Raw genomic sequence first — 19,788 nt, forward strand, 5'->3', positions numbered from 1 at the left:
ACACAAATTTTATCAAATATTATGTCTTCAATCGTGTTTCAGCAAGAAAATCTAAGATGCACAGAAATGTCACGCACATTGACAATGATCTGTCATTTATACCCACAGACATAAAGTTAAGATTCTGACTACTGTGGGTGCAGACTATTTTAGACGATCAATTTGTGATGATAAACTCAAAAACTCACTCAAAAACTGGAGTAGACTAGAAATTTTGTTAAAAAGCAGAAAAGTGGGATATATGTATGGAAGACAGTGTAGAAAGGAAGTGGAAATTAGGACATCTACATAGATTTAGCTTGTTCTAAGGTCTACAGAATTATTAATGATCAGCAAAAAAAAAGAGCATCAAGGAAATAAAGCCACAAGAAGAGATTGTGCTGTATGAAAATTGCCAGAAAGATACTGGACAGGCCAGTCAGTTGGCTCACATGTGCAAGAAGAAAGCACACACACTAAGATAAGACGAAGACTAGCCACTGAAAACTTGAAATACAAGGGGGGAGGAGAAGGTTGTGGTGGTTGTCTCCAGTGTCAGTTAATAGAAAAATAATTTGACTGAGTGCTTTAGTTTAACACAGTATGTTTCTGCTCTTGGTCAGTGATTCTTCCCATAATACAAGCAGATGATGTATTGGCAGGCAACAAATTTTATTGTGAAGGATGAAACAGAATGTAAGAATTGTCAGCTGAGCTAGTTGGTGGCATAAGCTTGTTGCTTGCAGAGAAAATATCACTAACTGCAGTAAAACTATTCAGTTTGGTGTTGAACTCTATCAAAAGTGAATTTATTACCACAAAATGGCCAAATACCACGAATCATAACATTTTTTGTGATGTGCATACATAGTAAAAGGTTCAAATGGCTCTGAGCACTATGTGACTTAACATATGAGGTCATCAGTCGCCTTGAACTTAGAACTACTTAAACCTAACTAACCTAAGGACATCACACACATCCATGCCAGAGGCAGGATTCGAACCTGCGACCGTAGCAGTCGCTAGACTCCAGACTGTAGCGCCTAGAACCGCATGGCCACTCCGGCCGGCCATACATAGTAAACTTTTGTGGAAAGCATAAAGTTATGATGCAGGAATGTAATCCTGCTTCCACTGCAGAAAGTCTTGGCATTTAGTTGCAGAACTGCATATATTGTTCAATTTATTTTCAATACTCCATCCTCTAAGAGTTTTCTGGATGATAGATTGAAATGGAATATCTTCAGCTGAGAAAGAAATATGTCTGTGGTGTCAGCCAGCTGTGTAGCTTGTTGAAACATCTCACAATTGTTAATCTCTGTGCATCCTTCTTTGTGGAACTTAAGTGATATGGATTCATTCACTCAGTTGTTCATTGATTTACCTGCAATTTAACACTTCGGTAACATTGCAGTGAAATGTGCACCAACCTTTAGGTTAACATTGTAGTGGGTATCTATATATGACTGAAAAGTGAGTGATGAAACAAAGTGCTTCAAATCTAGGTTCATGGTCTTTATGGTACTACTTCCATTCTGTAACAAATTGTGAACATGATTCTATTCATGTCAAAGTAGCTGTGGCTCAGGTGGTTGCTATAGAATCTGAGTAGGTAAGTGGATAAAATTTTCTGTGTAGTTTAAGGAATTAAACTGTACAGTATTCTAAAGTAACTTGTTCTTTATTTTAAATTTTCAGAAATAGTTTTTTAAATATTCAACGAAATTTGTGTACCAGAATCATTTTTTTATTGATTTATTAAGAGATGGTAATTTAGAAAGTTAGGTATAAAAATATTTTTACATGTGTTCTGCATCACTATGCAGACTTGAATACATTTACAGGAATATCTGGATAATTCTGACTAAATCAAAAGTTGTCATAATGTTAAAAACATAGAATTTTAGCATTTTGGTTCATGTTTCTCTGCAATAAACTTAAATATTTAATTCCATACTGATAAAATATATGAAAAAATACTTAAAGAAATTTTAGCTGACATAGGCCTAATACACAATTATCTATAGTTTGAATATTTTATGCAGGAATCACTTCATGAAGCTGGTTGTTCATCATTGCCAGAATTAAACCAAGGGTTGGGGAAAGTTGTGAGAGAAGTGTTGAGCCAACTCAATCATGTTATGATTGACCTAAATAATCCACTGGCAATAAGAGAGATTGCAACAAAAATTATGACAACAGGTAGTTTGCAATCACTTACTCCAAGCCCTGGTATGGAAACAATGAGACGTGTTAGCTCATCACCCATTCTTTCACAAGATAGTAGCTCTGTTTGGTCACATCAAGGCCCAAATGAGCATCTGAAACGTGAAGAATCAGCAGTTTCATTGCAGGTAAGGTTATAAGATAGGTTAAGTAATCCAGATATATTGTGTTAAAAGGAGGGATTTAAATTTTTTTATGTCTAGGTAACACTGATAAATAAAATTATTTACTTTATTACACATATTAGTTCTTTGATGTGGAGCTTCTGTTAATGTTAAATCTAAAAGATGATCTGTCACTGACACTGGATTGTACAGTGTCCTTATGTTGGTTTTTTCCAGTCTGACTGTTTGGTAATGTACAACCTTCCTAAAAATCAGTTTTAAAATTTCAATTTGTACCTGACTATGAAGATCCAAAACAGCAGAAGTTTATCAGTATATGGAAGAAACTGGTATTAAATTTAAACCACACTGAAGTGACACATTAAGTCTTTTTAGCACCTGCCGGGTAATGGTTAGGCAGTTCATTCCACAGAGAAATTGGCACAAATGATTACTGAAAAAAATTCATATTTAAACTGCCAAGAGTTGCTAATAAATAATTTACTACAAATTTCAATCTTCACATCAGTTATTTAAAATAGCCTTCATGGCAACATTTTTACTATGGAGTCCAATAAAATAGGCCATTCTGCACCACTGCTGTCAATAAAATACTGATCAGTCAGAAGAAAAGTATGACCACTGACTTACTATAGATATAAACCCATCCAGGTTATAGCATCACATGGAAGTAATGACAGCTAAAGAATTTCAGAAACTGCACAACTTGTTGGGTGTTGCAGGAGTGCTGTTGGGTCATCAACGTGGGGCAAAACAAGGGTGAAATCATGTCCAGATGTCGTGGGGTTGGGCAGCCACCCCTCGTTACAGGTATCATAAGTTGTAGGCTGGGCAGGTAAGTAAAACAGGACATGTAGCAAACTGGTGGAACTAACACCAATCTTTAATGCTGGCCAGAGTAAAAATGTCTGAACACACAGTGCGCCAAAGACTCTAAACCCCCCCCCCCCCCCCCCCCTGCGGGTTAGAATAGGCCCGCGGTATTCCTGCCTGTCGTAAGAGGCGACTAAAAGGAGTCTCAAATGTTTCGGCCTTATGTGATGGTCCCCTCTCGGGTTTGACCTCCATGTTTCTAAATTATTCCGAAGAGCGAGCCAATTGGGGAAGGGCGCCTTACATGGTGCACTGTATCCGTCGTGCAATTAGACCTTTAGCCGGCTTTCTCGTCGTTGCAATGGTGTCCCGCTCGTTTTCGATCTCTTGGGCGATTACCATGCTGCACTCTGCAGTGTTTCTTTTATCTGCGACGACGACCTTGGTCAGTTTTGCACCTAAGATCCAGCACGGTAGCCAGTCCGTTGTGGTGGGGCCGCCATGTACCCTCTTGGTTGTAGCCCCCTGACAACACAGGGATCGCTCTACTGATGCCTGCGCCGTTAACTCCCCACGTATGCCAAGGAGTAGATGCCCATCTCCTTGGGGCATCAGGACTCCCGGCAATGGCCGTCCTGCCAGGTGGCTATTGCTGCGGCTGGGTGGCGCCCGTGGGGAGGGCCCTTGGTCGGAGTAGGTGGCATCAGGGCGGATGACCCGCAATGAAGCGTGGTACATCATCTCTCGCTGGCGGCCAGCCGTCAGCAGTCTCTAAGCGTTCGAGGGCTCATTTTAAGGGTAATGTTTATGACCCCAAATCGTTCCCATCCCTGGCCACACCATGGGAGGAACGAAAGGCGTTGAATGAAAGTGAAACGTATTCGCCCAGATATCTTGTCTGTACCAGAGCTGATGGGGGAATCTTTTATATCCGTGAAGCCTCAGTTCTTTGTCGAGCATTTAGAGGACAAGTTTGGGGAGGTGGAGGGCTTGTCAAAGATGCGGTCCGGATCGGTGTTGATAAAAACGGCATCCTCCGCCCAGTCGCGGGCCTTGCTCGCTTGTACTAAGCTGGGGGATGTCTCCGTCACTATCACGCCCCATAAAAGTCTGAACATGGTCCAGGGCATTATCTTCCACAGGGATCTCCTTTTACAGTCCGATGACGAGCTGCGCGCCAACTTAGAGCGACGAGGTGTAAATTTCGTCCGGCGTGTTCATCGGGGTCCGAGGGACAATCAGGTAGCTACTGGTGCCTTCATCTTGGCCTTCGAAGGTGATATCTTACCAGAGAAGGTCAAGGTGATGGTCTACCGGTGTGACGTCAGACCCTATATCCCTCCCCCGATGCGGTGCTTTAAGTGCTGGAAGTTCGGTCACATGTCCTCTCGCTGTACTTCTAGCCTCACATGTCGAGATTGTGGACGCCCATCTCATCCCGATACTCCATGTGCTCCGCCTCCCGTCTGTGTCAACTGTGGAGAGCCTCATTCCCCTTGCTCGCCGGACTGTAGTGTCTTACAGAAGGAACGCAAAATCATGGAATATAAGACTCTGGACCGACTGACTTACACTGAGGCTAAGCGGAAATTTGAACGGATACATCCCGTGCGCATGATGTCATCTTATGCCTCCACTGTCACTCCTGCTCCAGCTCCTTCAGCTGCAAGATATACAGTCAGCTCTCAGAATCAGAGGACCTCACCTGCCCCCTTGACAATGGGGGCCCCTTCTCTTGCTGTTGCTCCCACACCATCTACCTCGGGAGCAGCACCCACTAAACCATCGGGGACACCAGTCCCCCCTTCTCAGCCGGAGAAGCGTAAGTCTTCTTCGGCTTCTCTCGCTCGGAAGGGATCCCTTGGGTCACTCCCTTCCCAGGTTCCTACCAGCGGCACAGCAGACACCAGCCAGTGGCTGAAGCAGCAACAGGTCGCTGGTCGACGGGCTTCGCGTTCAACTTCGGTTCCAGAGACTGACTCCAATAAGCCCTCTCACCAACGGCAACCAAAGGAACAGCGAGAGAAAACGATTTTGAAGCCCCGTAAGTCCAAGACACCTGCGGTGGCACCTGCTCCACCGCTACATAAAAGCTCTGCATCTGAGGATGAGGTGGAGATCCTTGCGTCTGCTGAGGACCTCCATCTCGCCGATCCCTCACCCGCAATGGATAGCACTTGCACGGGTGTTCCATCGGATGCGGCAGGTGACCCAGCGGCGTAATCTGGCTTCCCAGTCCCGTCACGCCTTTCCCAGCCATGGACACCACCATCCTCCAGTGGAACTGCAGCGGTTTCTTCCACCATCTAGCTGAGCTCCGCCAACTTATCAGCCTTCACCCTTTCTTCTGCATTGCTCTCCAGGAAACTTGGTTTCCAGCAATGCGAACCCCCGCCCTCCGTGGCTATCGGGGTTATTATAAGAACCGAGCAGCTTATGAAAGGGTGTCTGGTGGCGTCTGCATATATGTCCTTCACACTCTGCACAGCGAGTCTGTCCCTCTCCAGACGCCTTTAGAGGCTGTCGCTGTACGCGTGTGGACGCCACAGGCTGTTACCGTCTGCAGTCTTTACATTCCACCGGATGGTGATGTCTCGCAGCATGTCCTGGCTGCACTGGTCGCCCAATTGCCGCCACCTTTCTTGCTATTGGGCGACTTCAACGCCCATAACCCTCTGTGGGGTGGGTCAGTGGCAACAGGTCGAGGCGCCATCGTTGAGCGTTTATTGTCGCAGCTCGATCTCTCGCTGTTAAATGATGGTGCCTTCACACACTTCAGTGTGGCGCATGGCACCTACTCCGCCATTGACCTTTCACTCTGTAGCCATAGCCTCTTACCGTCTGTCCAATGGAGTGTGCATGACGACCTGTGTGGTAGTGACCACTTTCCGATCTTTTTGTCACTACCACAGCGCCACTCTTCTGGGCGCCCTAGCAGATGGGCTATGAATAAGGCTGACTGGGACTTGTTCTCCTCCACTGCCGCTTTTGAGCCTCTCTCTACTGATGACATTGATGCGGTGGTTCAATCGGTCACCACCGGCATCGTTACTGCCGCCGAATCTGCCATTCCCCGTTCTTCTGGGTCCCCTCGGCGGAAGGCTGTGCCTTGGTGGTCGCCTGAGATCGCTGAAGCGATTAAAGATCGCCGGCGGGCGCTCCAGCGTCACAAGCGACGTCCCTCCATAGACCACCTTATCGCCTTCAAACGGCTGCGTGCGCGGGCCCGCCTCCTTATCCGCCAAGGCAAGGAGGAGTGCTGGGAGCGGTATGTGTCCTCCATTGGCCTCCATGTAACTCCATCGCAGGTCTGGGCCAAGATTCGACGCGTCTACGGGTATCGGCCACCTGTCAGCGTCCCTGCGCTCTCACTGAATGGGGCAGTTTGTACTGACTCCGACGTCATTGCAAATCGCCTAGCAGAGCATTTTGCTATGAGTTCCGCTTCTGCGAATTACCCCCAGGCCTTCCGCTCCATTAAAGAGCGGCTGGAACGTCGGAGCCTTTCATTTCGCACCAACCACCTAGAATCTTACAATGCTCCATTTAGTGAGTGGGAATTTCGCAGTGCCCTAGCTGCTTGCCCTGATACCGCTCCTGGGCCAGATGGCATCCACTGTCAGATGCTGAAACACCTTTCAGTGGACTGCCAGCGGCGCCTTCTCGATCTTTACAACCGTCTTTGGGTCGAGGGGGAGTTTCCGTCGCAATGGCGGGAAGGCATTGTCATCCCCGTTTTGAAACCTGGAAAGAACCCTCTGGAGGTGGACAGCTACCGTCCCATTAGCCTCACCAACGTTCTTTGCAAGTTGCTTGAACGGATGGTGAGCCGGCGCTTGAATTGGGTACTGGAGTCTCGGGGCCTTCTGGCCCCGTCTCAGGGTGGGTTCCGTCAAGGCCGCTCCGCCACCGACAATCTGGTGAGCCTGGAGTCGGCCATCCGTACTGCCTTTGCCCGCCGTCAGCACCTGGTCGCTGTCTTTTTCGACATGCGGAAGGCGTACGATACGACATGGCGTCATCACATCCTTTCTACGCTTCATGGATGGGGTCTTCGGGGTCCTCTGCCGATTTTTATCCGCAATTTTCTGTCGTGTCGTACCTTCCGCGTGCAAGTCGCGGCCTCTTATAGTTCCTCCCACGTCCAGGAGAACGGTGTGCCACAGGGTTCTGTTTTAAGTGTCTGTCTGTTTTTAATAGCCATTAACGGGCTTGCTGCGGCCGTGGGAAATTCTGTCTCCGCTTCCCTGTATGCTGACGACTTTTGCCTTTACTACAGCTCTACAGGCATTGCAGCTGTTGAACGTCAGCTACAGGGCGCTATCCGTAAGGCGCAGTCTTGGGCTGTAGCGCATGGGTTTCAGTTTTCGGCAGCCAAGACCTGCGTTATGCATTTCTGCCGGCGCCGGACAGTGCATCCTGAGCCGCAGCTTTATCTTGCCGACGAACTCCTTGCTGTGGTGGAGACCCACAGGTTTTTGGGTGTAGTTTTTGATGCCCGGCTGACTTAGCTGCCTCAGATTCGGCAGCTTAAACAGGCGTGTTGGCGGCATCAAAATGCTGTGAGATGCTTGAGCCACACCCGCTGGGGCGCCGACCGATCTACCCTGATACGGCTCTAACAGGCGTTAATTCAGTCTCGTCTGGATTATGCGAGCCTGGCTTATGGCTCAGCATCCCCATCTGCGCTGCGGGTACTGGACCCAATCCTACACAGCGGCATACGGCTTGCCACTGGTGCTTTCCGCACCAGCCCTGTGGACAGCATACTAGTGGAGGCAGGTGTCCCTCCCCTGCGGTTACGGCGCCAACGTTTGCTGGCTGCTTATGCTGCCCATGTATTCAGCTTGCCCGGGCATCCAAACTATCGTCTCCTGTTCCCGCGATCGGTCGTCCATCTGCCAGAGCGTCGGCCCCGGTCGGGTTGTCCGATCGCCGTACGCGTTAAGGAGCTTCTCTCCGGGCTTGGATTTTTCCCTGTTCCACCTCCTTTCCGGGCCACTTCGCGTACACCCCCATGGTGTTGTCCTCGCCCTTGCCTTCGGCTCGACTTGGCACAGGGCTCGAAGGACTCGGTCCCTCCAGAGGCCTTCCGCCGCCGCTTTTCTTCCATCCTGGCCACGTATGAGGGCTCTGGAATTGTTTACACCGACGGTTCGATGGTTGCTGGTCGTGTCGGGTATGCGCTAACTCTAGGGGACCATTCCGAACAACGTTCCTTGCCGGATGGCTGCAGCGTTTACACTGCTGAGCTGGTCGCCATCTTTCGTGCCCTAGAGTATATCCGCTCCTGCTCAGGTGAGTCCTTCGTTATCTGTAGCGATTCCCTGAGCAGTTTACGAGCTCTCGACCAGTGTTTTGCTCGTTCCCGTCTGGTGGTGGCTATCCAGGAGTCCCTGTCTACTCTTGACCGTTGCGGCCGCTCTGTGGTCTTTGTTTGGACCCCAGGCCATGTTGGGATCCCTGGGAATGAGAATGTTGACCGTCTGGCGAAAGAGGCCACAAATACATCATCTCTTGATGTTGGCCTCCCAGAGACTGATTTGCGGGCAGTCTTCCGCCGCAAAATTTTGGCGCTATGGGCCGATGAATGGCGCGACCTGACGACGCGCAACAAACTTCGGGCCATCAAAGGGGCTACCGGTGTGTGGCGCTCCTCCTTGCGGGTCTCTCGCAAGGAGTCTGTTGTCCTCTGCCGGCTGCGCATTGGGCACACGTGGCTGACGCACGGCCACTTATTGCGCCGTGAGGACGCACCTCTCTGTCGCTGCGGCTCCGTTTTCTCTGTGGTCCATATTTTATTGGAGTGTCCGCTTTTAGCTGTGCTCAGGCAGTCGTTCGCACTGCCTGACACGCTCCCTGCCCTTTTATCTGATGACTCTGTTATGGCTGGCTTAGTTTTACGTTTTATTCGGGCAGGGGGTTTTTATCATTTAATCTAAGTGTTTGTTTTATCATGTTGTTTTGTGTTGATTCTGGCCTTTGGCCTCCGGTTTTAAACTGATTTTTTTTTAATGTGTTTTAAGTGGTTGGCTTTTCCTTTTTTATTTCTATGGTCGGCCAACCACCGTCACACTCTGTGTGATTTTAGTTTGTTTTGTCTGGTCTTTGTCTCAGTTTCTCTTGTTCTGTGTTGTCTTTGCTCTATTCTGTTTCTCGTTTTTATTCTCTGTGGGTGTTTCTAGTACTTGGAAAAAGGGACCGATGACCATAGCAGTCTGGTCCCTTTAATCCCACAAACCAACCAACCAGACTCTAAACGATAAATCTCTGCAGCTGACGACCCGTGCATGCGCCAATGTCAGTACCATGACAACAGCTAAGACTCAAATGGGCACATGACAATTTGCATTAGACATCAGTGCAGTGGCAGACTACTGAGTGGTCTTATGGATCCTGATGGCATCTTCCAGGGAACACATCCTTGACACCTGTACTGCAGGATACACAAGCTGGTGGCAGCTCCCTTATGCTCTAGGGAACATTCACATTGGCATCAGGGGTCCAGTGGAGCTCATGCATGGTACCATGACAGCCAAGGAGTATCGCACACTGGTTGCAGACTGCATTCACCCATGCCGGCTGCGGTGGTCTAGCGGTTCTAGGCGCTCAGTCCGGAACCCTGCGACTGCTACAGTCGCAGGTTCGAATCCTGCCTCGGACATGGATGCGTGTGATGTCCTTAGGTTAGTTAGGTTTAAGTAGTTCTCAGTTCTAGGGAACTGATGACCACAGATGTTAAGTCCCATAGTGCTCAGAGCCATTTGAACCATTTTTGCATTCACCCCTTGATGACAATCTCGTTTCCCAACAGCAGTGGCATTTTTCAGTCAAAAGGCCAGGAGTGTGGTGGACTGGTTACAGGAACACAGTGGCAAGTTGCATTTGATGCCAGATGTGAAACTTATCGAACGCACATGGGATGTGAATGAACGTGGTGCCAGAGCTCATCACCCCCCCCCCCCCCTTGAGATTTACGGGAATTAGGTGGTGTGGGTGCATGCATGCATATGCAGATGTGGTGCCAACTCACTCCCAGTGATGTCAAGGCCTCATCGCTCCCATGCCATGATATGTTACTGCTATTATCCATGCCAAAGACGAACTAAGGTAGGCGGTCATAATTTCTGGCTGATTGGTATATAGTGAAATGTGAAACAGTATGTCATCTTTCATCCTTACTAGATATAGTGTGTGGAAAAAAAACTTAAACTGAAGATTTTAAACAGAGCCAGTCTTTCTGTTTGTCAACAGTTCAACATATGCGGCCTATAATCATCAAATACTGACAGAAGTCATTGCAGTGTTAAAATAGTGAAATAACTGTAACAGATCTGTTTATAGGCAGACATTAAATTCAGAATTAATTCTGAAAGTGGACTTAAGTGGTGTGAGAAACCGAAATTAAAATCTTATCCTCATTACTTTTGATTTTCAGGAATTCCCTTCAATACCAAGCACTGAAATATCTCCTATTAAAGGATCAACAACAAAAAGTGTACCATCTTTCAGGACATCAAGTCCACGATCCATACAATCTTCTTTGGAAAAACTAAGTTTAAGATCCAATTCAAATATAATAGAAAAACTAGAAGGTATCCATAAGGAACTTGGTAATATTCTATCACTTGCCAGGGGCAACAGCCCTAGTGTAATGGTAAGTAATCTGTTAATTTTATGCAAAACTAGATGCCGTAATTGTAGTATCATTGTTATATTTCCTAACATTAAATATAAACCTAATCCATAGAACACAGAACAATGTTAACACTGAAACACTCGAATCTTAAAAATCTTGAGGTGTTGAGGATACCATGAAGTTTGAATCCATTAATTACATGACTAGGCAGTTTCTATGAAAATTCAGTATTGCCAACTTGGAAGGCAAGTGTGTGCTGTTGTGGGCAGGGGATCTCAGCTGTACCACCACCTTGTAATACAAAATTCTTTGCAAATTAAATTTGTGTTCTAGTCCACTATATACATACATAAATAAATTCAGCATCAGCTTGGAAAGTCGGAGCAATTAATGCTACTGTATCCAGAGCTATACAGTGATTCATGGAGATATGCAAATATTTTAATATGTTGTTCTAAAAGTAAAACTGAAGAAAAAAGTTCATATAAACATAGGTCTACAATTGTTAAGTTGCAGAGTTACAGCTAATAAAAGATTGTGCCTAAAATTTAGGAACTTTGCTAGTATGAAGCCATCACAAAACTGTACAAGGCTAAAGCAAAGCCCGATTTCCATGTAACTTGTTGTTATTGATCTTGTGAATCTAATAAAAAAGTCCTAGATGTGTACTGTACATTCAGAGAAAGTTGACACTTGACACGATGGTTGATGGGAGGGACTGCAAAGGCATTTCCCATTTACAGCTGCTCCCATCAGCCAGCGTGCCAAGTGTAAACTTTATCTGCGCGATTACTATCTGCCGTAGTTTTCCAGAACATCCAGAGAGGTTGAGAATTTTTTTTTTAATTTATTAACTACTTGGCCCAGTTTTGTAAATTCCATATAATCGCACAGTTTTCAACAGAAGTTGTAGCTAATTTAGTTTTGGAAAATGATGGTAATAACGTTAGCTGAAACTGTAAGACTCGGATAATCTGCTTTTATTAATACCATAGCACACATGAATTCATGTTAAACCAGAAAACACAAATCTCAATGTTATGGAAGTTGTATAGTGTGCACAAAATTTAACATATATTCAAAATGTCTTCATGGAGTTCAATGCATTTAGCTGCATGCGTATGAACAGATATTGTTTCTTGTTTGTTTCACAGGGTTGTTCTTAATTTCATCTATTGCATTCATAATGCAAGCAAGTAATGTCTCGTGTGTATTGACTTAGTCTTCATAAACTTTCATCCATCCCCATAAAAAATCCATTGCTGTTAATCATGTAATCTGAGTGGCCGCAGACATGTAGCACCATGATCAATCAATTTCTGGGGAAAATGTTCATTTAAATGTGTAGTTATGGCGTTGGTGAAATGTGTAGTTATGGCATTGGCGAAATGTGGAGGTGTGCCATCACGTTGTAAATACATTCGCAATCGCATAACAAGTGGAACATCTTAGAGCAAGCAGGGCATTTCTTCTTCAAGGAATTGTAGGCGTGTCTCGCCAGTTAGACATCCAGCGAAAATGAATCATCCAATAAAGTGTGTGTTGATTATACCACACCACACATTTATGCTAAATTTCTGCTGGAAATTAGGTTGTGCTGTTGTGTGTGGGTTTGCTTCAGACCATATGTGCTCGTTGTGTAAATAGTTTATACCATCTTGAGTAAACTGTGCCTCATCAGTAAATAAAATGTATTTGTGTAACTGCTGATTAAATACTAATCAGTTGCACAACTCCTAGTGAAGGGCAGGATTTCCTGGATGCAACCGAGCAAGGTGGCGCAGTGGTTAGACACTGGACTCGCATTCGGGAGGACGATGGTTCAATCCCGCGTCCGGCCATCCTGATTTAGGTTTTCTGTGATTTCCCTAAATCGCTCCAGGCAAATGCCGGGATGGTTCCTTTCAAAGGGCACGGCCGACTTCCTTCCCCATCCTTCCCTAATCCGATGAGACCGATGACCTCGCTGTCTGGTCTCCTTCCCCAAACCAACCAACCAACCAACCTCGATGCAAATGATGCAAATGATGCACTTTTTGTTTATGGTAAGGCTAAATATAATTGTATCTCAGTGTACACTATACCTTAAATTGTGAAATGCCTTATCATTGAGAGATAAGTCATGTACTGGTACCTGGCTTACATTGAACAGCATTCATAATATCTTCAGTCTTCATGTATCGAGCACTTGTACTATTTATGAATGCTAGGTAGAGAACCTGTCTCCCATAATGTTCAAAATACTCCACTAAAGGTTTGTGCATTCGAAATCATCATAGTAGGATAACATACGTGATGCTCATTAACTGCTGCTGTAGCATTACTGGCACATTTGCCATAAGTAAACACCATTTTGGCATATTCCTCTGTTGTACATTTCAAAGGCATCCAAATTTCATAAATAATCTACAAACTACAACAGTTACTAAATACACTTTTGTTACTACGTTCTTTCACTGAACAATAAAGAAAACTAACTTTTGAATTGAATTGAATTTTATTTGATCCTGTAAGATTACATTGTGTACAGTAAATGTACGTGTAATATAAGACATTTGTTTAAAGGGTAGGCTAAAACTGAACTCGCTAAAGGTTGCCAACAGTGACATAAATGTTTTTCCATTCTTAATGGAAAGTAAAAAAAATTACTTCTATAATAATATTTGATTTTCTGGATGTTCTGGAAAACTACTGCAGATACACATCTAGGACATGTTTTATTAGATTCACCAGACCAATATCAACAAAATAAATGGAAATCGTGCGTTACTTTAACCTCGTACAGTTCTAAGATTGCTTCATATTAGCGAAGTTGCTAAATTTCAGGCAAAATATATTAACCATAACTCTGTAACTAAAAATTTGTGTACCTATGTTTATATGAACTTTTTTCTTTAGTTTTACTTGTAGAATAACACATTCAAATATTTGCATATCTGTATATTTGTCAAGTCTCAACTATTCCACCATTTGCTGCTATTCTCTGAAATTTCCAGATTCTGCTTCTAAAAGCTGAAAATAATTTTGTACATGGTATTCGTGATACTTATCAACCAGTCTGACCAATGAAAATGAGCGATTAGAGTACATAACTTTGAAAGTATTCATATTTATTTAATCATTACCTGCCTGTCATCAGAAATGTAAAAGTCACAAATTAGTCAGGCACCTAGTGATCAGTTTCTCAGCAGTTTTGATTTCTTTTGTAAGAAATTGTGCTACCCCCTCCCCCTGCTCTTCTGATGCTATACCACAAGAGGAAACTACACACATTGCAGGGTACAGTCACTGGTTTTTGCAGCTAGCAGAAATCTCTGCATTTTGTTGGACTTACCGGAAACAATTTAGAAACACCAACCAGGAAATTTCCTCTGCCATAAGATTTCATGATGGCTTTCCAGACATACTACAGCCCATCAATACATAGTGTGTCATTAAAAGGCTGTATATCTATGCCCTGTATGATCTGGGTGACAGTTTTGAGAAAAATATTTAGCCACCATCTGAACCAAAGTTACCTAATTGAGGAAATCTTAATTGAATTTGTAAGTACTTCCAGACAAGAATCCATGACATGTCTCTGGGTGCTCCAGATACAGAGTGAATCACCTAAAATTTGTACTAAAAGTATTTTGGAAACGGAAAATGCTATTATGTGCTGTTTCCACAGAATGCATTAGTAGCCAGTATTGTCAGCCAGTAAACAGTTTGCACAAAATAGTTTTTAAATATTATTATGATGTGTTACCATACATAAAAAGCACTCTCCATTTCTACAATATTTGTGGTGAAAGTTTTATGTAATTCAGCCTGTATACTGAACTGGCTATTATTGTGTGGGATGTTTAGCTCGTCACAATCATCCTCTTCCCTTCTGTATGCTACAGCAGAAAGTGGAGACTGTAATCTGGTCTTTGATAACCATCACATCAACATGTGACATCACACATACATCCATGAGGGATAAGGAACTCCTTAGACCTTCTTTCAAATTGTCATCAGGTGTATTGGCACTGTTTTAACAGAATCAAATTTTAAAGCAGTGGCTGCTTCAAAATTGGTGGAGTAGTTAAATGACAGTGTTACTGAAAAAAAATGTAAATCTTATGTAAAGGTCTTGGACTATTTTTGTAAAGACATTACTAAAAACCATGTTGTCAATTTCTTCATTATACTTTCAGTAGCCAACCAGCTCCAGAAAAATGTTTACTATTGGTCAGAACAATTTTTTGTTGTGCTTCAAATAAGAATGAATTTCATGAAGTCAGTCCAAAATTTGTTTAAAAAATCATTGCTGTTGAAGAGGATCAGCACAAGACTCTGAGATAGGCATTATTACACAACTCAAGTACTGCACTAACTTCGATTTCAGATGATTAGCTGCAAGAAAAATCTGTTCCTCACAGATTCCACTCAGTTTGATTGAAGCTCAAAAACAGGCTGTGTCAGTTTGTGTAAAGAAATTATCAAGTAAATAAGTAAATTGATAAATGAAATACAAAATGAAGAAACATCAGAACAGCAGGAAAAACTTGGATAAAGTTACTAGAGCTGGAAATCAAGAATCAGCCAACTGTGTTCAGGTTCAAGGCTGAAGAGTCTACATGATTACTTCACAATTGAGAGCCTGGCAGTGTATTCATCGAACAACCTTCAAGCTATTTCTCTGCAGTTCCTGTTTCAAACAGCATGCAGGAAAAACACATACTCAAATCTTTGTGTGCGCCAAGATTTGTCTTATTTTATAACAATAATCATTTCTCTCTTTGTAGGTGAATGCCAACAGAATATTTTCACAATTTGAGAATATTGATGATCAAATACCACAACAAATAGTGCCTTATTTTTAATGATTGCCACCCCAATTCGCATACCATTACCATAGTGCACTATCTCCTCTTTTGCGATGATATAAAATGAACTTAACTACTTTGAACTTTCTAAATGTCCTCAGTCAGCCTCATCTGGTGTGGATCCTTCTCTGGACAGAAGTACTCCAGAAGAGAGCAGATTAGTGTGGTGTAAGCAGTCTCTTTAGTAGACCTGTTGCATCTTCTTCTGCCAATAAATCACTGATACACTTTCTCCACAACATATTGTGATCATTCAAATTTAAATAATTCACAATTGCAGTCTGAGTATTTAGTTGAATTTACAACCCTTAGATTTGTCTAACATTTAACTGAATGTTAGTGAATTTCTTTTACTATGCATACTCATGTGGGTGACTTCACACTTCATTGTTACTCAATTTCCACTTTTTTTGCTCCATAAGATATTGTGTCTAAATCATTTTGCAACTGGTTTTGATAATATGATACCTTTACAAGATGGTAAATGACTGGATCATCTGCAAACAATCTGAGGGCTGCTCAAATTCTCTCGTATATCATTTATGTACATAAGGAACAACAGAGTATAACACTTCCTTTGGAACACCAGATATTATTTCTGTTTTGCTCGATGGCTTTCCATCAGTTACTATGAACAGGAAATGTTGTGTCCAGTCTCAACAGAGATGGTACTCCATACGCATGCAATTTGATTAGAAGGCATGTGTGAGGAATACTGTCGAAAGCTTCTAGAAATCCAAAATATGTAATCAATGTGACAGCCCTGCTGATAGCACTCTTTACTTCATGAAAATAAAGAGCTAGTGGTTTCACACAAAAATATTTTCTGAATCCATGCTAACTATTTGTCAATAAATCATTTTATCTGAGGTAATTCATAATGTTCAGATACAGTATATGTTCCAAAATCCTACTGCAAACTGACATTGGGATATGGGTCTGTAACTCAATGGATTTCTCCTATTTCTTTTCCTGGGTATTGGTGTGGCTTGGACAACTTTCCGCTCTTGCAGAAGATAAAGGGACCTGACTGGTGTACAGTCTGTCAGAAGCCTTGCTTTGTTTTAAGCTGCTTTGCTGCATAAAGGATATCTACTTCTAAGTTACTTGTGTTGGTTGTTGGTCTTGGTCTTGATCAGAATTCTACAATATTTATACTTATTTTGTGAAGGAATTTTGGAAAACTGTTTAATAGCTCTGCTTTAGTGGTGCTAACGTATGTCATTGTACAGTGAAGGTACTGATTGTGTTTTGCCACTGGTGTACTTTCCATATGGTGAGACTCTTTGGGTTTCCAGATTTAGTTATGTTTCATTCTGGAAACTGTTAAAAGCATCTTGCATTGAAGTTAACACTACATTTTGCACTTCTGTAAAACTTCCAAAATCTTGAGATGATGTCTTTCTTTTAAAGTCAGTGTGCTTTTTTCATTGCTTCTGCAACACTTTTCTCACCCATTTTGTACACTAGTTTGTGATATATCATCTCTCACCTGTCAGTACAATTTCTTTGAATTCAAAGCATAGCTGGTCTATGCTTACATAGTCAAATAGAGAGTGGAAACTCGATCTCAGAAAGGCGTTAAGCAGAATTACCTGCTTTCTTTAAATATAATTTGCATTTCTCTTAACGCACTTAGACAAAAAGCACTTAAATGATTATACTGAAAATATTGCAACCATTGCACTAAAGGGTTAAAGAACAGTTAAGGCTGAGTGGTATAAAACAGTTATTTCCCACTTTTCATCAGTGAAATTGGGTGAAATGACTACCTTGTGTCAGTGTTAAACATCACAATGCCAGCTGTCACATAGAACTAACAAATTTGTATAATACAGTAATTATAGATGACATTAATTACATAACTAGGGTCACCAATTTAAGTTATTATCTAAAAGAGGATGTTGCTCACATCAGTCTAGTTACTGGAATTGCTGTGGTTCAGGTAATAGCTTTCCCAGATGGTGGAGCCATTCCCTATCTAATGTCCCAGTAGACCCAAACTCCTTAAGGAAATGAGACATACAAATGACAGAATACCAAAGAATCTAAGAGTGGCTCTGTGGTGTAGTAGATAGTGTTGGCTGATTACTGATTCAGAGGTTTCCAGCTTAGTCAATTATGACCATTCTGAAATTTTGTGGTGGGAAGTTCTGAAATAGGGGTCTACTGAGCTTTGCAAGGCCGTAGCCTACTTGATTTATCTGCACACATGTCCATGATATCTGATGCATCTGTCAAAAACTGACAGAAATTTTTTTGATAAATTTACTTGAAGTTCACACTTAAATAACATTTTGATATTGTAAAACTATTGTTCATGGCCAGGTCAGGTCTCTCGAACGTCTGTATAGCAAATCAGAAGTAAAGTCCCTTAATAGATCACTCCATACACTCTTCTGGGCAAAATGAACATATCACAACAGAAAGTGTCAGTAAAACAGATTAAACAACTCTCCTGAAGTCATTGTTACAGATAAACACTCATAGCAGATAAAAGTTCACATTAAAAGTAATTATCAACAATTCACTGGACTGTTGAGTAATAGGCATCAGGACATGAAACACAGTGCTGTTTTGGTTTAACGTATAGAGTGCACCGAGTGCAGCACATTTTCAGTATAGGTAGATAGGGCTATAGGTGTTAATCATGAATGCGCTAGATCCTTTCTTATAAAGTGTGACATAGGAGAAGCACTGTTAAATGACAGTGCTTTAAAATTCAGCTATGTTGAAATTTCTGATGTACAGAAAGAACCAATGTAAATTTAGATTGTGGAAAATACCAGTTACAAATTCATAAAAATACATGGACATTATTTTTTCTTCTGCAATGTGAGTCTCTTGGTTTATGTGAATACGCATCATATTGAAAATCACAGTAAATTTCATGAAATTTTGTGCATTAATGCTGTATGCTGTCATACAGAAATATTGCAAGTATTCAGTTAATATGGAAAGTACTTAATTTCAGAGAAAATAAAATGTTACATCAAAACTGGAATATTGTGCTTATAGATTTGTGTAGGTCATTTAAATTTTAGCTTATACAAAATCTGCAGAGTCATACTGTGTACAGATTGTAGGTTACTTAAACTTCCTAATTATCATACCATCTAGCCAAACTAACTACACCAATGGACTCGGAATAGTCGAACAAATGATTTGAGTAAAAGTAACATTGGGCTAAGTCTGGCTGTGAAGTTAGTTTTCACATGCTTACTACATATTTTGTAAATGGCAATTTGGGGAGAAAATATGAAAATTGGAAGAGGAAAACATAATATGCAGCTATAAATGCTGCTGTGTCTCACGGCATAGTGAAGTTGGTTGATAATAAGTCAACATAGTAGCAGAAAAATTTGCCATAGGTTGCTGATTTTGTAATGACACTTGCAAAACAATGGGAAATTAGCATCTCCTTGCTGTTAATAAAATGTAATGGAGATATAGGTACAAAAGTTACAATCTTACCTCATTAATTAATGTTCTAAGGTGGCTTGATAGATGGTAGAAACTTAATGGAGGTTTCCTTTGTTGAAGCTCAAAGCAAGAAAATAGTTGTTTACCCAGAAACAAATGCTGTCTGATCATGAGGACAGTAAGGATAAATAAGATAGTGCCTTACAATATGAATACTACAAAGTGGAAATTAGTTGGACTAATTGACTACAGGACACATGTTTTTAAGCATAGTTTACAAGAGATGACTTGGGGTGTAATTTATAATGAATCAAATACTAACATAAAATTTAATTTATTTCACAAAAAATTCATATCATTGGTTGAAAATATCTTTCCATATAAGCAAATCAAAAAGGAAATTAAGACATAAAAAGAAATACAGATCAGTAGAGGGATTAAAGTATCTCTTGAAAGTAAAATGGAAAAGCATCCATTGGCAAGAACAAGTCAAGATCATGCAGTAGCTGCAAACTATAAAAACTACTCAAAATTACTAAGAAATGTTACTAAAGAATCAAGGAATATGCACATAATGTCTGAAATCAGCTGTTCTGGCAAGACTTGACACTATATGGAATGTTAGGAAATAAGACCGGACAACCAGCCACAGAACAGGATACCACTATTGAACTGAAAGGAACTGCTGAAAATGAAATGCAGGTAGCAATTATGTGATAAATATTTCTTA

The 19,788-nt window shown here is 42.2% G+C and overlaps 1 protein-coding gene across 1 annotated transcript in view; it reads left to right on the forward strand.

Annotated features, from left to right (window-relative positions):
• The window catches only part of LOC126249640 (uncharacterized), a 64,599-nt gene that overhangs the window by 34,182 nt on the left and 10,629 nt on the right, over positions 1 to 19,788 (forward strand). The window contains exons 2-3 of the mRNA XM_049951318.1: positions 2,025 to 2,333; positions 10,582 to 10,800. Coding sequence (XP_049807275.1) covers positions 2,025 to 2,333; positions 10,582 to 10,800 — 528 coding nt within the window. The remainder of the gene's footprint in view (positions 1 to 2,024; positions 2,334 to 10,581; positions 10,801 to 19,788) is intronic.

Source organism: Schistocerca nitens, chromosome 3, assembly GCF_023898315.1.
Source record: "Schistocerca nitens isolate TAMUIC-IGC-003100 chromosome 3, iqSchNite1.1, whole genome shotgun sequence".
Lineage (NCBI taxonomy): Eukaryota > Metazoa > Arthropoda > Insecta > Orthoptera > Acrididae > Schistocerca > Schistocerca nitens.